This window comes from Panthera tigris, chromosome D3 (assembly GCF_018350195.1).
Source record: "Panthera tigris isolate Pti1 chromosome D3, P.tigris_Pti1_mat1.1, whole genome shotgun sequence".
Taxonomy (NCBI): domain Eukaryota; kingdom Metazoa; phylum Chordata; class Mammalia; order Carnivora; family Felidae; genus Panthera; species Panthera tigris.
This window is the reverse complement of record NC_056671.1, coordinates 24,851,596-24,870,734: the sequence shown is the minus strand read 5'-3', so window position 1 is coordinate 24,870,734 and position 19,139 is coordinate 24,851,596. Positions and strand designations below refer to the sequence as shown.

At 45.7% G+C, this 19,139-nt stretch overlaps 1 protein-coding gene across 3 annotated transcripts in view; it reads right to left on the bottom strand.

Annotated features, from left to right (window-relative positions):
- The window catches only part of TTC28 (tetratricopeptide repeat domain 28), a 626,414-nt gene that overhangs the window by 42,601 nt on the left and 564,674 nt on the right, over positions 1–19,139 (bottom strand). For all 3 annotated transcript variants that reach the window (XM_042962136.1, XM_042962137.1, XM_042962138.1), the window contains one exon: positions 1,268–1,408. In XM_042962136.1, coding sequence (XP_042818070.1) covers positions 1,268–1,408 — 141 coding nt within the window. The remainder of the gene's footprint in view (positions 1–1,267; positions 1,409–19,139) is intronic.

The following is a 19,139-nucleotide window of genomic DNA, read 5'->3' as shown; positions in this document are numbered from 1 at the left end:
CCTTCCCACTTTACTCAAAACAGTACAGCCAGCAGGTGTATGGCACCTCCTATGCCTTAGGAAGTCTGTCAGTATGTTATTTATACGTTAGCTCCTTTAGTACCCATGTTAAGGGAACCCTTCAAGGTAGAAAGCCTGTCCCCGTTCCGGTGATGAGGAAACGGCCTGACAGTGTTCACACAGCTGGCGAGCGGCAAAAGCAGAACCTGAGCCCTTCACGCCGTGGTCCCCAACCACGATGGCCACGCCTGGCAGTCAAGAGTCACCTGCTTCCCAGGCGGAGACCCTGGCAGAAGGTGACATGAGCCCAGGCCCGGTCCCCTGCCTCCTCCCACCTGGCCATGTCCCTACACGAAACTAAAAGGACGGGGCAATGAACCAGCTTAAAGTTGTAGTCTCCTTCAACCAAGCTGCCAATTCCTACATCCCTGGCCCTTGGCTTCCATCCCATTCAGCAAGCCCCTGGGAAAGTAAACACACATTTGTCACCCCGACAGCACAATAACGGGAGGAAACCAGGGCCTGCAGCAGGAGCGGACAGGGCACACCACAGCCCACAGAGCAGGGCCTCCAGGCAGGGTACAGTCACTTCCCTCTTGCGTTCCAGGCTCGACCTGCTGCCCTTTAAAGTCAAGGCTGTGGCAGGGACCCAAGTGTCTGGGATGTCTTTCTGGAAAAGTTTATCTGACTGTGGCTGGGCAACCAAATGAAAACAGGACAGTTGCCCCTCACCGCCCAACTGCCTGCCCCCGTTTATCTGGATGTAGCTCGGTTATTACCCATGACGAAAAGATGGGGGTGTGCGGGTTGGCAGTTTCAAGCCCTATTTGGTCAAGTACTGGAGAGACTGGGTGTCAGGGTGGAAGGGTGGGCTGGGGTCTGGACAAGTTCTCCCCCAGGAAGGCTGACATCCCTGCTCTCCGTGGCTCCCCTCGATCTCCAGCGTCTGGCCCACAGGTTACCGACAAAAGTGGCCCAGAAGTAGGTGGCTCTGCTCTGTGTGGCTTCTGCCTCCTGTTCGGGCGGCCGGGTGGTTCTCTGCTATGTGAAGAGGGGCCTCCCATCCCACACAAACGCAGATTCTCACATCTAGCCTGTCACTGTTTCCTCACTCGACCCAGAGGTGCTGCTGTGGCCCCGAGGCCCTGACGAGCGCGGGGCTGTGGAAACTCACTGGAAACTCATGACACGGGCCAGAAGCCCAACCGGCCGGAAGGAGCGTCCGTGTGATCCTGCAACTGGGCTGGAGGACAGAGCCCGCACGCACCTGTTAAAGAGGTTATTGCGGCGAACCATCCGCAGAAAGCCAGTGGGGTCGGTAACCGAGTTGAGCTTGTTGTTCATCTCTTCAAACTGCTGGTCCGTGAGGTCTCCGGCTTCGCTCTCTGTCTCACTGCTGGCACAGGGCCTGCAAGGGAAATCGCGGGGTCAGCCAATCGGAGAAAGACGCGCTCAGCTGTGGAAGTCTGCTCGAGGGCCCGTGCCACTTCCCTGCCCCGCGCAGGCCTGGTACTCAGGGCCTCCCTGAGGCGGCATTGCCCAGTGCCCCCTCGGTGTCCCTGTGGCCCTCTTCCCTCCTCCATCTAGGGCTTCTCAAGATGCACTGTGGTTGGTCATTGCTGGCTGTCACCCTAACTTGGCTGTGAGCTCTATTGACAGTAGGTGCTGTGCCTGAACCAGTGTTGCGCTCCCGGCATCCAACAGACACCCGAAAGCGCTCAACAGCCGGAGCAGAGCCCGGGTGGGTGTGGCGGTGTGCAAACTCCCCAACCCACGTTCCGGTCTAGCCCATTCCAGAAATGGCAACTGAGAGCCTCACGTGCGCCAGGCACCATGCCGGGCCTACGGGACACGCGGCCTGAAAAGGCGATTTCCCCGCAAGAAGACGGATACACGTACAAGTGGCTATAATGCCAGGCAGAGCGGGCACTGTTTGAAATGGAGGCTTGAGAAGCGTTGCTGATTGGGGCCCATTTTGCAAGCTCACCATGAGGAGACTGCAATTTTCAAATTAATAAATTCATATTTCCCCTATGACAGACTGCAATAGAACATCTACAATGGGTTTTAAATAAACAGAAATACCCAGGAGTGCCTCGATTCATCAGCACGATTAAAATGACAAAAGGCTTATGAACTGTAAACGCTGAGTACTTGTGGCCCAACGTGACCCAGAAAGTGGGCGAAGGAGCGAGTGCATCTGAGGCAGCGCTGCCCATCTGGGGCCTGTCCCCCTCACACCTCACAGGTGTCGCCACACCTCACAGGGCCTTGAGGCTGATACAGCAGCCCTGCCTGCCCGCCTTAGCATAAGAGTCACACTCAGACTTTGTGCTGCCCAGACAATGACTCTGTTTGAGGTCTCCTGCTGACTAAGAACCAGGGTGGAAGAGAGGAGGGCGTCAGGGCCCTGGAGGAAGAAGACAGCCGGCAGGCACAAACCTCTCAATGCTGCAGAAGTGGGGCCTAGAGAGGGATGGGCATCCCGGCACCCAGAGGGAACAGGCTCTGCACATCAACATGTGGGTTTAAGGTGAACTTGACCTGCTTAAAACAGGCTGGTGAACCTGTGACATCAGAATGTCATGACAGGAAGGGCAATGAGCCCCTCACTGGGTCGTTATGGAGTCACACAGTGTGAGAAGCTGCCCGAAGAGCCTGAATGCTCTGTGTGAATGTTAAGCCTGGTGTGATGGGCCAACTTGACTGGGTCTCTCCGGGATGACTCTGGGTGTATCTGTGGGGGTGTTTCTGGATGAGGTTGACATCTGAATCTGAAGACTGAGGAAAGCAAACTGCCCTGGCCACCGTGTGGGAGCCCCGTCCAAACCACTGAGGGCCTGAACAGAACACAGAGGCTGAGTAAGAGAGAATTCCATCTCTCCCTGACTGTCTTCAAGCTGGGCCATTAGTCTTCTCCTGCCTTCAGACCTGGACTCAGACTGGAACTTACTCCATTGGCTCTCCTGAGTCCCTAGCTTGCTGATGGCAGATCTTGGGACTTCTCGGCCTTCCTTACCATGTGAGCCAATTTCTTGAGTGTGTGTGTGTGTGTGTGTGTGTGTGTGTGTGTGTTGCCCTATTCGTTCTATTTCTCTGGAGAACCCACATTAACAGCCGGTAATTAGGCACCAGAGCCCCGATTCAGCCATGTTCCTTACGGAAGGTCGTGCAAAGGCCTGGTCCCTGGGAAAGGTTCCCAAGGACTGAAGCCCTAAAGGTGTCAAAAGTGGAACAGTCTTCAAAGACAGCACAGAGGTATGCTTTGCGGGCCAGCTACTTGGCTTCGCCCCAGAACCATGCCAACAGCTGGTACGGCCATTAGCCCGCTTTCCTTCCGGGTGCACACTATCTGGACAGCACTTCAAAGCCAGCACAGGGCCTGGCATGCAATGAGTATGCAACAAGAAACTGGTGAATGAATGAATGGCGTAAGCCAGAGAGCACTTTTTAATATGCAAAGTAGTTTCCATTTTATTGTCTGTGACATGGCTCTTGTTGTCCCCAACTTACTTCTGAGATGACTGAGTTCAGAGAAGCCAAGGAACTTGGCCAAAGAGCCCCAAGTGGTAGAGCCAGGCGTGAACCCAGGTCTTAGGTGTCGCCTTCCCCACTCATCCTCTCCCCTCTAAGGCTCCAGGCCTGTCCCTCCCAGCTGGCGTTTGGCTAGGTGGGGGCAGGGGTGAATATGGGAAGCAAGAGAAAGCAGGAACCATCTGAGCACCTAAACAAATCACCCTGGCTTCCACCCTGCTGGAGAGCAGGGAGTGAGGTTTCATTCCTCTCTCCGCCCACGGGCAGCAGCTGAACAGGCGAGCAGCTGAAGGTTTGAAATGCTCCCTTGGGGGCCGAGGGCCCTTCGCACAGACCCTGGTAAATATCACTCAACAAGCTCCTCTGTCCAGGGACACATTCATCATCTGAATGCGACTGCCTGCTTGAAGCTGAGAAATCTGCTTGTCATTCGGTGCTTTGCAAAAGGGAGAAGAATTGGCCGGAACCAGTATCAGCCTCCATTATCTTGCAGTTCCACTCTTGCTGTCAGCCGCAGACAGAGCCCTCAGAATCTCATGCTTAATGGGGTTGTTTCCTATTTTCTGACCCTTCAGAGTATTAACACCGAAGGGAAAAACAAACAGGCGATGTCACAGACAAAGGACTCTTCCATTTACAAAACAAGCCTCGTCTCTACAGCAGGGATCCCAAGAGTGCCTTCAAGTCACGGTCACCGCCGCCACCCCCCATCTCTCTGAGAGACCTTCTAGAGATGGCACGTCACCTAGTCTGATTCCATTCACTCTGACTCCACAGATTACTGGGCAGGACCCATGTGCAAGGACTGCAGAGGCTAAACAGAGGAGGGTCACACCACACCTGTCTTCAAGGCACTTACAAGCTCATATGACTAGTGGCTACCGGCTAAGGTGGACTATGAAGGAGCACATGGAGGGTACCAGCCTACGACCAAGACAGGGAGGGCATAAAAGAATCTGCTGCAGCTGAGAGGCATCTTGAAGAATACAACTTTGGTAGGTAAAGACTTGGGGGGAGTGCTTCCTGGCACAGAAAGTGGGATGAGCAAAGGTGTGGAGACAAGGTAGTGTGGGGACTCTTTGGGGCCAAGGAGATAGTCCAGCTGAGCTGGAGCAGAGGGTACGAGTGGGAGAGGAGGAGGAATAAATGGTGGAGGGCTTGGAACTTGGAAGGCAGTTGAGAACTGTCAGCCCAGGCCTCTGAACATGGGGTGATGGGCTCAGGGCTGCTTTTTTGGGAGACAGTCAACAGGCCCAGAGAGGAGAATGTGGGATAGTTGGGTGGCTATTACCAGCACCCACTCAGAAGCAGCCCTGAAGGCCCAGGGTTAAGCTCACTGAAGCCTGATCAGCCCCGGGAACCCACCAGAAGCCCCATTCTTGGGAGCTACTGTGCTAATACATTAAGGTGCCTGGGCTTCAACAAGCCAGGTGAGGCGAGTTTTCCATAGAGCTCTGGGCTCTGAAATCTTGATAGGAGCTCCTTCCTCTGCTCTAAGCCTCTGTTCCCTGTAGAAACAGACTGTCTGGGCTGGCTCCCCCCGCTTTTGTTTCTCTATATTGTCACCAACATGGTTCTGGCTTGTCCGGTGGTTGGGCCAGCCCCGTTAGTCCAGACATATGAACTAGGGTGGCAAGGCTAAACTGACAGGAGAAATGTTACCAGAAAGAGAACTTATTTGCCTGGGCAACTCACGGAAGGGACAAGTAGCAGTTACAATATGGCGGATGGGCAACTGGTGGCAAATGGAGAAACTGAAAGTTGAAGTTGGTCTTAGGGGGAAGAGGAGTGGGTTCAGTTTGGACATGCTGAACATGCAGACAAGAAGGGTAGTTGGTGACGCCAAGTAGACAGATGTTGACTCCGTTATTTAGACACTTCCTTCCAGAATGCCTGTAGGCTATGGAAATCCAGGTCTGGTGCTCAGGGGAGAGGTCAAGATCAACTCTCTGATGTCTCATTCATTTGTTCACTCAACAAATGTTACTAAGTATTTTTTATAAATATCCTGCTATACTGGGTTCTGGCTCCAGGTAAAACAGAGTAAGCACATTCCACCCCATCCTTCCTGCTGGATACAACTCTAAACCATGGATAGACTGCCTGAAACAGCTATCTGAGGAATGTGAAAAGTAAATAATATCAGGCAGATTGGGGAAGAAGGCCAGAAACTAAAGTGCCACCAAATCAATAGGGAGCTTCACATTGTTCTGTCTCTGGAATCCCTCAGACAGGTCTCCATGCAGCCCCAAACACAGAAGTGGGCATCAGTGGGAACAGACAAAGCTCTGGGAGGAGCCCTATATTTCTTACTCAGAGAGAACAGAAAAAAGCCACCCCTTTTTCTTATTCTCTCGTCTCTGTTCTCATGTTCTAGGCCACAAACGTTCCTGAGTTAGAGAGCAGCAGCAGGGGCGGGAAGGAGTCCAACCCTCAGGGAAAGGAAAACTTTGGGTGTAACCAGAGGAAATGTGGCCCCATAAGGGCAGGGTAACCCCTCTGCTTTTTCTCTTCCTTTCCCCCACTGACCCTCGGTCCATGATGTGAAAGGCCCTGCAGGAAAGGTGTAGCGAAGGGGTGGGGTGACAGTGTAAATAAAGCTCCAGCTTTTTGATGAGTGGGCTAAAAAGAAGAGCCCTGGGGAATTGAAAACCACTGGTGACAACACAGGGAGGAACTGAGGAAAGGGAACACATATAGTTGTTTATGAATTCCTGGATTCACCCCAAGTTGCACATGTATAGATCTGACCCTAAAGATTATGAGAACCTAAACACAAGATGGGCCGCTGCCCAGTTCCTGAACAGGCCACTGAACAGTGCACCTGTGGGGCAGACTTGAGGAGCATGGTAAAAACTTTGAAAATGGAATTTACAATGAAAGCTGGTCAGAGCTTATGACCTGAATCCCAACTGCCTACCTAAACAAAAACACCAATATCCTCCATAGGAGTCAAACAAGACCCAGAGTTTAACACAATTCAATAACATAATTCAAAATGTCCGGGATATAATCCCAAATTACTCAGCATCTGGATAACTAGGAAAATCTCAACTTGCAGGGGAAAAAGCAATCACCAGATGCCTTTTGGAATTGTGCTAGGATAACACAAATGTTGGAACTGTTTGCCAAAGACCTTAAAGCAACTATTTAAAAGTGCTACACATAAGGGCAAGACTCTTGCAAAGACGGCAAGAAAGAAGATCTCAACAAAGCACATGAGCTATTAGGAAGGAGCAAATGAAGGGCACCTGGCTGGCTCAGTTGGTAGAACACACGACTCTTGATCTCAGGGCTGTGAGTTCAGGCCCCATGTTGGGCATGGCACCTACTTAAAAATAATAATAATAATTTTTTTTAAAAAAAGAAGGAGCAAATGAAAAATTTGGAACTAAAAACAAATAGCTGAAATGAAACCTCACAGTAGGGGCTCAATAGCAGAATGGAGATAAGAGAAGAAAATCGATGGACCTAAAGATAGAAAAGCAATAGAGATGATCCAATCTGATCAATAGAAAAAAAAGAGTTGTGTTTGTTTTGTTTTGTTTTCTGTAAAATGGACAAACCCAAGGGACCTGTGGTTCTATACCAAAAGACCTAACGTTTATGTATTCAGAGCCCACGAATGAGAGGAGAAAGTGTAGAGCAGAAAAACATGGAGGGAATAATGAATGAAAATTCCCCAAATTTGGTGTCAGACATAAATCTACAGATCAAGAAGCTGAGTGAACCACAAACAGAATAAACCGAGGGAAATGCATGACCAGATGCATCATATTAAATGGCAGACAACTAAAGACAAAGAAAAAAAATCTTGAAAGCAACCAGAGATAAAATATGCATTATGCATAGGGAAAATAATAATTCAAACAACTGAGGATTTCTCATCAGAGACCGTGGATACTCAGAAGGAAATGGAAATTTATTTTCTAAATGTTGAAAAAAAAAAAAAAGAATGACCAACCTAGAATTCCATGTCCAGTGAAAATATCCTTCATAAACGATAGTGAAATAAAAACATTCTCAGATGAAGGAAAACTGGCACCTGGAGGTTACAGACATACTCTCTTGTTCATGCCTATGCAATCTATCCCCTCCCTGAGGGTGGGAAGGACCTATGACTTTCCTCTAACCAACAGAATATGGCACAGTGATAGGTGTCACTTCTGTGATTATGTTATGTAAGACTCTAACTTCTACTGCCTCTTGGTTTGTACACGGCTGAGGTAAGCAGCCATGTTGGGAAGGACTACATGGCAAGTAATCCAGCACAGTGTTTGGCAACAGCCAGGAAGGAGCTGAGACTCTCAGTCCAACAGGCTAAAAAGAAATAAATGCTGCCAATAATCAGGTAAGCTTGGAAATGGATTCTTCTCCAGTCAAGCATTTAGACAAAACCTCAACTGTAACTGATACTTTGATTACAGCCTCAAGACAGACTCTGAAACAGAGGACCAAACTAAGCCATGCCAGGGTCCTGACCCATAGAAATGGTGGGATAATAAATTTTTATTGTTTAAGCCACTAAATTTTTGGGAATTTGTTATTCAGCAATATATAACTAATACAAAAAGTAAGAGAATTCATTAATAGCTGACCTACACTAAAATAATTGCTAAAGAAACTTATTCAGACAGAAGGGAAATGATACCAGAAGGAAACAAAGAACATCAGGGAAGAAGGGAGAGTAACAAATATTAAATGTCTGAGTAAATATAATAGACTATTCTTCTCCTAACACTGTTCGATGGAATCTTAATGTATGTAGATGCAGTATACAGGACAAATGCAAGATGAGGGTGGAGGGAAAGGTCACTCCATGGTGGTAAGATTTCTACATTTCACTTGAATTAATAAAATATCAATAGTATAGAGCTTGCAGACTGTGAAAAGTATGTATATTATAATCTCTGGAGCAACCATTAAAGAGCTATAAAAAGAGATCTAGTCAAAGATATAAGAGATACATTACAATAGGTTTTTTAAAAAAGTTCAAGTAACCCAAAAGGAGGAATGAAAACAGAGTAATGTAAATTGAAAAACAAAACAAATATTAATATGACATACATAAATCAACAGGTATCAATAATTATATTAAATATAAATGGTCTAAACATGACATCAACAGAATGGAATTAAAAAATATGACCCAATTAAATGCTTCTACAAGAAATTCACTTTGGATAAAATGATATAGGTAAGTTAAAAGTAAAAAGATATAAAAAGATATACCATGCAAACACTATTCAATACAAAGCTGGGGTGCCTGGGTGGCTCTGTCAGTTAAGCATCCAACTTCAGCTCAGATCATAATCTCACAGTTTGTGGGTTTGAGCCCCAAGTTGGGCTCTGTGCTGACAGCTCAGAGCCTGGAGCCTGCTTCAGATTTGTGTCTCCCTCTCTCTCTGCCCCTCCCCTGCTCACACTCCTTCTCTGTCTCCCAAAAATTACTAAATGTTAAAAAAATTAAAAAACAACAAAGCTGGAATGGTTATGTATATGAAGATCAAATTAGACTTCAGAGCAAAGAAAATTACCAGGAATAGAGAGGAGTATTACACAATGACAAAAGATCCAACTCACCAAGAACATAAAATTATTTTAAGTGTGTATTTACCTATCAACAGAGTTTCAAAATACATGATGCAAAAACTGACAGAACTGAAAGAAGTGGCTGAATTGGCAGAGGCTTTCCACATACTTTTCTCACTAGCTGACAGAATTGGTAAACAGAAAATCAACAAAATTATAGAAGAATTGAACAACATCATCAACTGACTGAATAAAACTGACATTTAGAGAACACTACACCCAATAACAGCAGAATATAAATTCTTGTCAAATGCATACAGAACATTCCCCAAGATAGGCCATACCCTGGGTGGTAAAACAGACCTTAACAAATTTAAAATAATTGAAAATTTGCAAAACATGGCTTCTGCCCACCATGCAATTAGATTTGAAAGTGAGAAAAGAAAGATAACAGGGAAATCTCCAAACACTTGGAAACTAAGCAACACTTCTAAATAACTGTCAAAGAAGACTTAAGGGAAATTAAAAAATATTTTTAGCTGAACAAAACTGAAAATACAACATAAAATCTGTGGGCTATATATAAAGCCTTAGAGTTACCTTTATAGCATTAAGTGTTTATATTAGAAAAAAATATCTGGGGGTGCTTGGTTAGCTCAGTTGGTATAACATGTGACTCTTGATCTCAGGGTCATGAACTCAAGCCCCACATTGGACATGGAGCCTACTTAAAATTAAAAATGTAAAACAAAAAAAGAAAAAAGATCTGATATTAATAATCTAAACTTGAGCTTTCTAGAAACTAGGGGGAAAAAAAGCAAAACAAACCAAACAAGAGGGAAAAAAGAGCAGAAATCAATGAAACTGAAAGAGGAAAACAAACCTTAAAAATTTTTTTGTTAATGTTTTATTTATTTTCGAGAAAGAGACAGAAACAGAGTGCGAGTGGGAGAGGAGCAAAGAGAGAGGGAGACACAGAATCCAACACAGGGCTCAAACTCACAAACTGCAAGATCATGACCTGACCTGAAGTCGGACACTCAACTGACTGAGCCACCCAGGTGCCCCTAAAACAAATCTTTAAAAAAAAAATCAATGAAACAAAAAGTTGGTTCTCTTTAAAAGAAATCAATAAAATTGATAAGCCTCTGTCCAGATAGACCAAGTATATGAGAGGGAATGCAAAAATTATCAATGTCAGAGATGAAAGAGGAAACCTAACTAGTGAGCTCAAGGAAATTAAAAGGATAATAAGAGAATACTACAAACAACTCTACACATATGAATTCAACAACTTAGATGAAATGGACTAATTACTCAAAAACCGCAAACCACTAAAACTCATCCAAAATAAAACAGATAACCTGAATAGTCTTACAACTACCAAAGAATTATATTCATTGTTGAAAACTATCCAAAATGACATCCAGGTCCAGATGGTTTCAATGGTAAATTCTATCAAACATTTAAAGAAGAAATAATACTAACTCTACACAATCACTTCTGGCAACTAGAGGAAAGAACATTTTCCAGCTCATTTTATGCAGCCTGTATTACCCTGATACCAAAAGTAGACAAAGATAACATGAGGAAAAAAAAACTCTACAAACCAATATTCCATAGATCAAGTGAAAACAGACATAAAAACAATCAACAAAGCATCATCAAATAGAATTTGGCAACATATACAAAGAATTATACACTACAGTCAGAGGGGAGTAGGGCTAATCCTGGAACGTAAGGCTTATTCAATATTTGAAAAATCAGTCAATATAATCCACCATATTAACAGACTAAAGAAAAAGATACATGTTTATATCAATTGATACAGAAAAGCATATGACAAAATCTGACACCAACTTATGATAAAAATTTGCAAATGAGCAATATAAAAGAACATGTCATCAACCTGATAAAGAGCAACTACAACAAGCCTGCAGCTAATATCACACTTACCTTGGGGACAAGGTAAGTATGTCAGTTCATACCATTCATATTCAACACAGAGCTGGAAGTCCTTATCAGTGCAAAAAGGGAAGAGAAACGAAAGTCCTATGGATTGGAAAGGAAGAAAAGAAAGTATCTATTCAAAGAAGACATGATTGTCTATGTAGAAAATGCTAAGGAATATACAAAAAGACTACTAAAGCCATTGAGTTTCATGAAGTTGGAGGATATAAAAGCAATGTACAAGGGGTGCCTGGGTAGCTCAGTTGGTTAAGCATCCAACTTTGGCTCAGGTCATGATCTCAGAATTCATGGGTTCGAGCCCCACACCAGGCTCTATGCTGACAGTGCAGAGCCTGCTTGGGATTCTCTGTCTGTCTGTCTCTCTCTCTCTCTCTCTCTCTGCCCTTCCCTGGCTTGTGCTCTCTCTCTCTCTCTCTCAAGAATAAACAAATAAATGTTAAAAAGAAAAACAATGCACAAAAAGTCAGTATTTCTACATACTAGCAACAAACAATTCCAAACTGAAATTTTAAAAATGATCTCACTTATAATAGCTCCCAAAATGAAATATGTAGGTATAAATCTAACAAAATATATACAAGAGGGGCACCTGGGTGGCTCAGTCGGTTAAACATTCAACTCTTGGTTTCGGCTCAAGTCATGATCTCATGGTTCATGAGATCGAGCTCCAGATCAGGCTCCGTGCTGTCAGCATGGAGCCCATTTGGGATTCTCTCTCTCCCTCTCCCTATGCCCCTCCCCTGCTTGTGCTCTGTCTCTCTCTCTCTCTCAAAATAAATAAGTAAACATTAAAAAAATTTAAAAATAAATACATAAGATTTGTAGGCTGAAAACTACAAAATGCTGATGAAGGAAATCAAAGATGTAAATAAGCAGAGAGGCATATCATGTTCATGGGTTTTAATTCAATATAATAAAGACAGCAATTTTCCCCAAACTGATCTACAAGTTTAACATGATTCCAGTCAAAATCTCAAGACATTTTTGTAGCTACAGAGAAGCTGATTCTAAAATTTATATAAAAAGACAAATGAGCTAAAGCAGGTAAAACAATTCTGAAGGAGGGGCACCTGGGTGGCTCAGTTGGTTAAGTGTCTTGATTTTGGCTCAGGTCATGAACTTGTGGTCATGAGATCAAGCGCCCACATTGGACTCTGTGCTGAGCATGGAGCTTGAGATTCTCCTTCTCCCTCTCCCTCTCTCTCTACCCCTCCCCTACTTGTGCTCTCTCTTAAAAAAATAATTTTTTCAAGAAGTATAACTTAGCTGGAAGAATGACTGGCAGATTCTAAGACTTACTATAAAGTTACAGTCACAAAGAGAGTGTGGTATTAGTAAAAGTATGGACATGTAGATCAATGGAACAGTACAGAGCCCCAAAATAGACACCTGAATACAGCCAATTAACTTTTGACAAAATGTAGAGACAATTTAGTAGAGGAAGGAGAGTATTCAATAAATGGCTTGGGGACAACTGGGTATCCACATACCAAAAAAAAAAAAAAAAAAAAAAAAGTGAGAGAGAGAGAGAGCCCTGTAAAATGAACCTCAGACTAAACTTTACACCTTACACAAAAAGTAATTCAAAATGAATCACAAATCTAAATATAAAAATGTAAAACTCTAGAACTTTTAGAAGAAAATATAGGAGAAAACTATGTGACCTGCGGTTAATGACAGACTTCTTCAACATTTTACAAGAACATGATGCATAAGGAAATAATTGATAGAACTGATGTCATAAAAATTAAACTTATGCTCTGTGAAAGACACTGTCGAGAGAAGAAGATGACAAGCTACAGACCAAAAGAAAATATTTGCAAACCACATACCTGTCAAAGGACATGTATCCCGAATATATAAAGACCTTTCAAACTCAACAAGATGAAAACGTACAACTCAATTTTGAAAAGTGGGCAAAAGATTTGAATGATCACTTCACCAAAGAGAATATAAGAATGGCACAATGTAAGAAATAAGCACATGAAGAGGTGTTCGGTATCTTGGCCATAAGAGAAATGCAAATTTAAACCACGACAAGATACTGACAATGCTGACAATATCAGGTGCTGACAAGATGGAGGAACTGGAACGCTCATCTACTGCAAGTGGGGGAAGCAGAAGGGTATAGTCATTCTGGAACGTGCTCTGAAGTTTCTTACACAGTGAACGATATATTTACTGTATGACCCAGAGATTCTACTCCTGAGGAAATGAACTTATTTACCCTGCAAACCCTCAGGTAGTAACCAGTGAATGTTTCAAGCAGTTCTAGTCGTAATTGCCCCAAACTGGAACCAACCCAAAGGTTCTTCTATGAGTGTAAGCAAACAAGTATATCCATACAATGGAATACTCAGTAATAAAGAGGAATGAGCTGCTGATACAGTCAACAATACAGAAGACTCAAAAACTTGAGGTTGAGTGAAAGAAGCCTGTGTTGAAAGGTTATATAAATAGTATGATTCTATTTATAGGACATTCTCCAAAGGAAAAGACCATAGTGACAAAGAACTGATCAGTGGTTGCCAGGGATTCGGGGTAGAGGGAGTTATACAGTAGAGCTATAAAAGATATAGTTATTTGGGGCACCTGGGCGGTTCAGTTGGTTGAGTGTCCGACTTTGGCTCAGGTCATGATCTTGCAGTTCATGGGTTCAAGCCCTACATCAGGCTCTCTTCTGTCTGAACAGAGCACTCTCTCTGCACCTCCCCCGCTCAGACTGTCTCTCTCTCTCTCAAAAATAAATAAACATTAAAGAAAAAGATAATAGTTATTTAGGATGATGGAAGTGTTCTGTATCCTGATTGTGGTGGCAGTTACACAAACCCACATATGGATTAAAATTCATGGAACCGTACACCAAAAGAGTAACTTTTACTGTGTGCCAGTTACCCATTTATTGCCTCTGTGCTCCAAATTCATCCCTCATTGCCTGCTCCAAAATAATGGATCATGGCCATTTAAGGGCCAGCTGGCACAGTTTTGAGCTTTGTCAGCAGAGGGCGCTGGAGAGACATAGAGGAGGAAGAGGTTTTGCCTTCCTGGTTGCAGCGTGCTGGTTCAGCAGGCTCCTGAAGCAGGCGCAGCTTCCCTGGGGTCTGGCTCCTTCTGCATGGGCAGCTTCTCCAGTGTGCAGCTCATGGGGTGCAAGCAGTTTCTCTGGCATCTGGCTTTTGCCCCACCAGAGGTTTCTCCAGGACCTCGTTCCTGCAGCGGCGGGGGCGGGGGGCTTTCTCCACAGCACCACTTCTACAAAACACAGCAGCGGCAGCCCCAGGGGTCATCAGCCTCCCGTGGTAACCACTCCTTGGGTGGTTCTGTAGTAGATGAAGGTATCTCCCTTTCCACAGCACCCTGGAGAGCATATGTTTGCAAATTCTGAGGGTGGATTTCCAGCAAGTTCCACTAGTGTGAGACCACAGCAACTTCTCCAAACAGGTCCACATCTCAGCCCTCAGTTGGAGTGGGGACCCTCTTCCTTGGTCTCAGTCCTCAAGGGCAGTGACTGCTCCTTGTATCTGTGATTCCTGTGTTTTTTAGAATACTTTCACTAGCGAATCCCTCTAATCTAATCTCTGTTACAGTTTACAAGGATTTTTAAGTTCATTTATTTAGAGGCAGAGAGGCAGAGAGAGGGAGAGAGAGAATCCCAAGCAGGCTCTGCACTGTCAGCACAGAGCCTGACACGGGGCTCGATCCCATCAACTGTGATACCATAACCTGAGCTGAGATCAAGAATCGGACGCTTAACTTAAGACTGAGCCACCCAGGTGCCCCACACTTAACAATTCTTTATCTTAAATTATCCCTGTTCGAATTAGTGTGGTTCCTTGTTCCTGCTTTGGTCCTGGCTGGTACATACTGTAAGTTAAACTTAAATAAAATAAAATAAACCCTGCTAGCACCAAATCCTGAGAGGGATTTAGAAAGGTAAGATACACTTTGGTGCCACACATTCATCCATCCGGTCATCAGGTCAACCAACCTCAAAAACATTCATTGTGTGACCAGTGTGTGCCCAGCTCTTGGCTGGGATTATTCCAAATGAAAACAAGCCTCTGCCCCTGAAAAGCTCTGAGAAGGTTCTAGATGGGCACACTAATCCCTGCAACACAAAAAAATAAATTGACACGGTGGTGTGTGTATGTAGGTGTGTGTGTATGTGTGTACACAGAGAGAGGCTAAATGAACAATCGGCAGGCGATGGGAGAGAGAGGATAAAGGTGAGAGTATGAATAAGTAAACAGCCAGGGGTCGTGTAGAAAGAGTCCCTGGAGCACTTCGACTCATGGCCTGGCTTTGGCCACTCTTCCAAGGGCTGTGTTGTGAAATAGAAGGAACAGTGGAGAAGTGTTGGCTCTGCAGATAAAACCAGTAGTCACGGTTCAGCAAACGGGAGACCAGAAGGCCTCGGGGGAGAGGATGGGAGCCAGGTGGCAAGGCAGGAGGAGTGGAGGGGGGCACTCCTGACCCAGTCAGCTGCCCAGCACTGGCAAGCTGGGGATGCACCAAACCTCTCTTCTCCCCGTTCTGCTCACATTCCAGTCCTATTGACCCAGCTTAGGACTCTTGGCTGGCCTATCTGTCCTGCCCTCTGGGCCTGATCACCACACTATCTCCTCTTTCCTGCGGCTCTTGAGGCCTAAGGTTTCTGGCTCGGACTTGGCCCTTTCTACTCCTGGACCTCCGAGAGAGGCAGAGGTCTCTGTTCTTGCTCCAGGCCCCTGACCTGGCACTTCCTTACTGGCCGGAGTCCAGGCTGGATCCCGCCCCAGCCCCTGCATGGAGTTGGGTGGATGGCTGAGGTTTAGATCATCTCAGTCACAGAGAACAATGAAGGCGAAAGGTTAAAGTCAGTAGAGGACGACAGCACGGGACCTGGAGCGGGGCTGAGAGGGGACGGTCCAGCAGGTGGGCCGCAGCTTCTCTGTGGTGCCCACCTGCCCTGCCAACATCTGCTCCCGGGACCCCAGGAGAAACCCAGCCCCCGCCTACTCCAGGGAATATAAATCATGCCATCGCCACAGGCAGGCTCCAGAATGCTGTTCACATGCAGCTCTCCCCCAAGAGATGGAAACGGCCCATGAATCAAGCACCACAGAGCTGTGCCAGAGCCCATTCTCTTCTCAGGGACAGGGCTTGGCAAGAGGCTCGGGAGAGGATTTTCATTTGTAAGTATGGCCTCCTGATCTCTCCAAGTACACACTCTCCGTCATCACTCTGACAGTTGTGACTGAAGCTCCACACTTTTATTTATGTCTCGAGACCCCTTGCTAACTCATTCTTTCTTCCTCCCCCCGAAAGCATCTCCTGGCTTCTTTTGCGCTGATAACCAATTCCTTGCCAAAGACGAGCCGCTTGCAACCCTGAAGCTAGAAATGGTGCATGAGAGACCGACCCATCTTCGGTTTCTGGTGCACAGGGTGGTGAGGCAGCTCGTATGCCAGTAGCCCTGTGGGATCACATCGGGGCAGGAAAATGCCCCTTCTTGCAAAGCAAAGACCTCTGTGTAATTGACAAAACTTGAGGAAGCAAGAGTTACTCAATTTGCCGCCACTGCGTATGATCATGTGGGGCTTCCTGATTGCAAGAGGCCACGTCTGACCAGTGCACCCAGGTTAGAGAACCGCAGGGCTGCACAGCAGGGCATGTCTTAAAGATACGAACAGAAGTGCCTATGGTAAGTAATGTGGATGCCCACCAGGCTTTACACGGCCACTCTGCCAATAGCTGAAAAAGACCCATTTATCCCAGAAGCCACTTAGCAAGAATCCCAGAAACTCTGGGACTTCGGGAACTCAAGATTTCTGAGACCTCTGAAATTTTCCCATGCAAATTATTTGCTAGACACTGTCTGTTTTTTTTTTGTTTTTTTTTTTTTTAAAGAGACTAGAAGTGAACCTTTAAGATAAAAGGAGCCTTGGGCTTACTTTTAGGGAGAACAAGGAAAGGCAAAGCTGGAGAAAAAGCATCCTATTCCATGCATTGTCTGACATAAGAGAAAAATCCAGAAGCAGAGATGTGAGGCTTTAAAGCAGGAAAGCAGGCTATTCCTTCAGGAGGAGAGAAGGTGGTGGCGTACTAGGCAGCACTGGGGCATCTGCCCTGATCGTAAAGATTCTATTCTAGAAACTGCCTCCCTGATCCACAGGGTCACGGGCGTGAGTTCCCAGTGCCAAGTTCATACCCGAGGACCCCCAGTGCTGACTGGGCCAGAGGTGGACATCTGTCCTGAGCTAGGCCAATCAGGTTCCTTTCCCCAACATTTGTGCATTGGAGTTCAGGGAGATCTGAGCGTGACTTCCTGTGGCTAGTTCAGTAAGCTGTATGTGAGCCCAGGGGCCATTCTCCCACTCTGGGACTGAGAGCAGGCAGCAAGGAGTGTGTTGTACTTTCAACTGCAAACTGGACATCTGCAGTAGGAAGTGTTCATGAAGCAGATGGCCGAGTGGCGGTGAGAACGAGCCTGCCCCATGCAGCCCCGTGACTCCCCACTGCTTTCCTTTTCTGTTCCAGGCTTGCCTTGGATTTCATGGGACTCCTCATCCCCATAACCTTATTAAGCCCCCCTCTTTGGTTTAAGCAAACTTCTGAGAGGCCTGCTGTGGGGGGCGGGGGACTGGAAGGTGACTTCAGGGACTATGTGGCCTTCCTGCAGAGCTAGAAGCTGCTCTGGCATCCTTCAACCCTGTGGGGCACGTGGGGAGTAGGCCAGCAAGAGTCAATGGGTGGGAAGAATGTGAGCTGCATGCTGGAGGAAGGTGCTAGAATCACCCATGAGGACGAGGACAATGTGAAGGCTATTCTCAGAAAATCCCTCCCTGTGAGTGCACTCATATCATTTTCCAGACTTTACAACCACAGGGGATGTGGTCCAGCAAGCACACACTGTGAAGTCAAACCCACTAGATCAAATCCACACTAGGGAGTGGCCCCTCCAGCATTCCGTGTTGACACTGCCCTGCGGGTATCAGCATTTCTCATCAGAAAGCCAAAGTCACTGTCATACACTCCTCTCTCTGGAAATGCTTCTCTTGTCTATTACTCTAGAAATTGCTTTTCCCTGTATCATCTCAAGATTGTTAATCCACACTATTATCTAACAGTTACCAGAGAACAAACCTTCTGTTGATCTGAAGACAAAGGATTGTTTACCTGCCAGGAATCTATACACACATAAAACACACACACACACACACACACACACACACACACACAGAAGCAGTAAATTCTGATATGTGCTATGGTTGTTAAGATTATAATACAATGTCTCTTCTGGGGCATCTGAGTGGCTCAGTCGGTTGAGCATCCGACTCTTGATTTCGGCTCAGGTTATGATCTCAGGGAAGTAGGATCAAGCCCTGTGTTGGGCTCTACGCTGAGCATGGAGCCTGCTTAGGAGTCTCTCTCTCCCTCTCTCCCTCTCCCCTTCTCCCATGCTTGCTCTCGCTCTCTCAAAAAATATTAATTAGTTAATTAACATGTTAATTAATATGTAGATAGCGAAATAAATAAAAATTCTTCTTCTGAAGTGCCTTGTTCAGATGATCATTTGAATCAAAAACCAAAAAGCCCTGGTGTCTGGGGTCCAAAACAGATGTGTGATTTTAACTCGAAAGCCCTTTGTAAATACTCTGCTCATTTTATGACCTGGAATTATCTAGTCTGTACTTAAGTGTTGTGAGGAAGAACACGGGATTTTTTTCCCAGCTTTTCTTCTCTTGGTAAACACAGCGATCCAACAAATGAGAAGGTCTTACTTACACCTGTTCAATAGCCTGTGTGCAAGAAGTGGAAAGAGTGTAATCAATTGGAGGGCCCCATTACTTGGGCTCTTGAGTTTTGAAATCTTTGCTGACGAAGTGTTGGCCATGGGGTCCTCCTCCCCTGATGACCTGGAACTCACTGCCATCAATTTGGCCTTGTCACATCAGTAATGCCCAAGTCGACACATAAGTACACAGTTGTTGCAGTAGAGATGGCCGCAGCCCTGCAATCTGGGAGACCCGGGTGTGAACTTCTGTGAACACACATGTGTATTGTGTACGTGCCCAGATATGTCCAGGAAAGAGAGCCATCCCAGCTGCACAGGGTTGCTC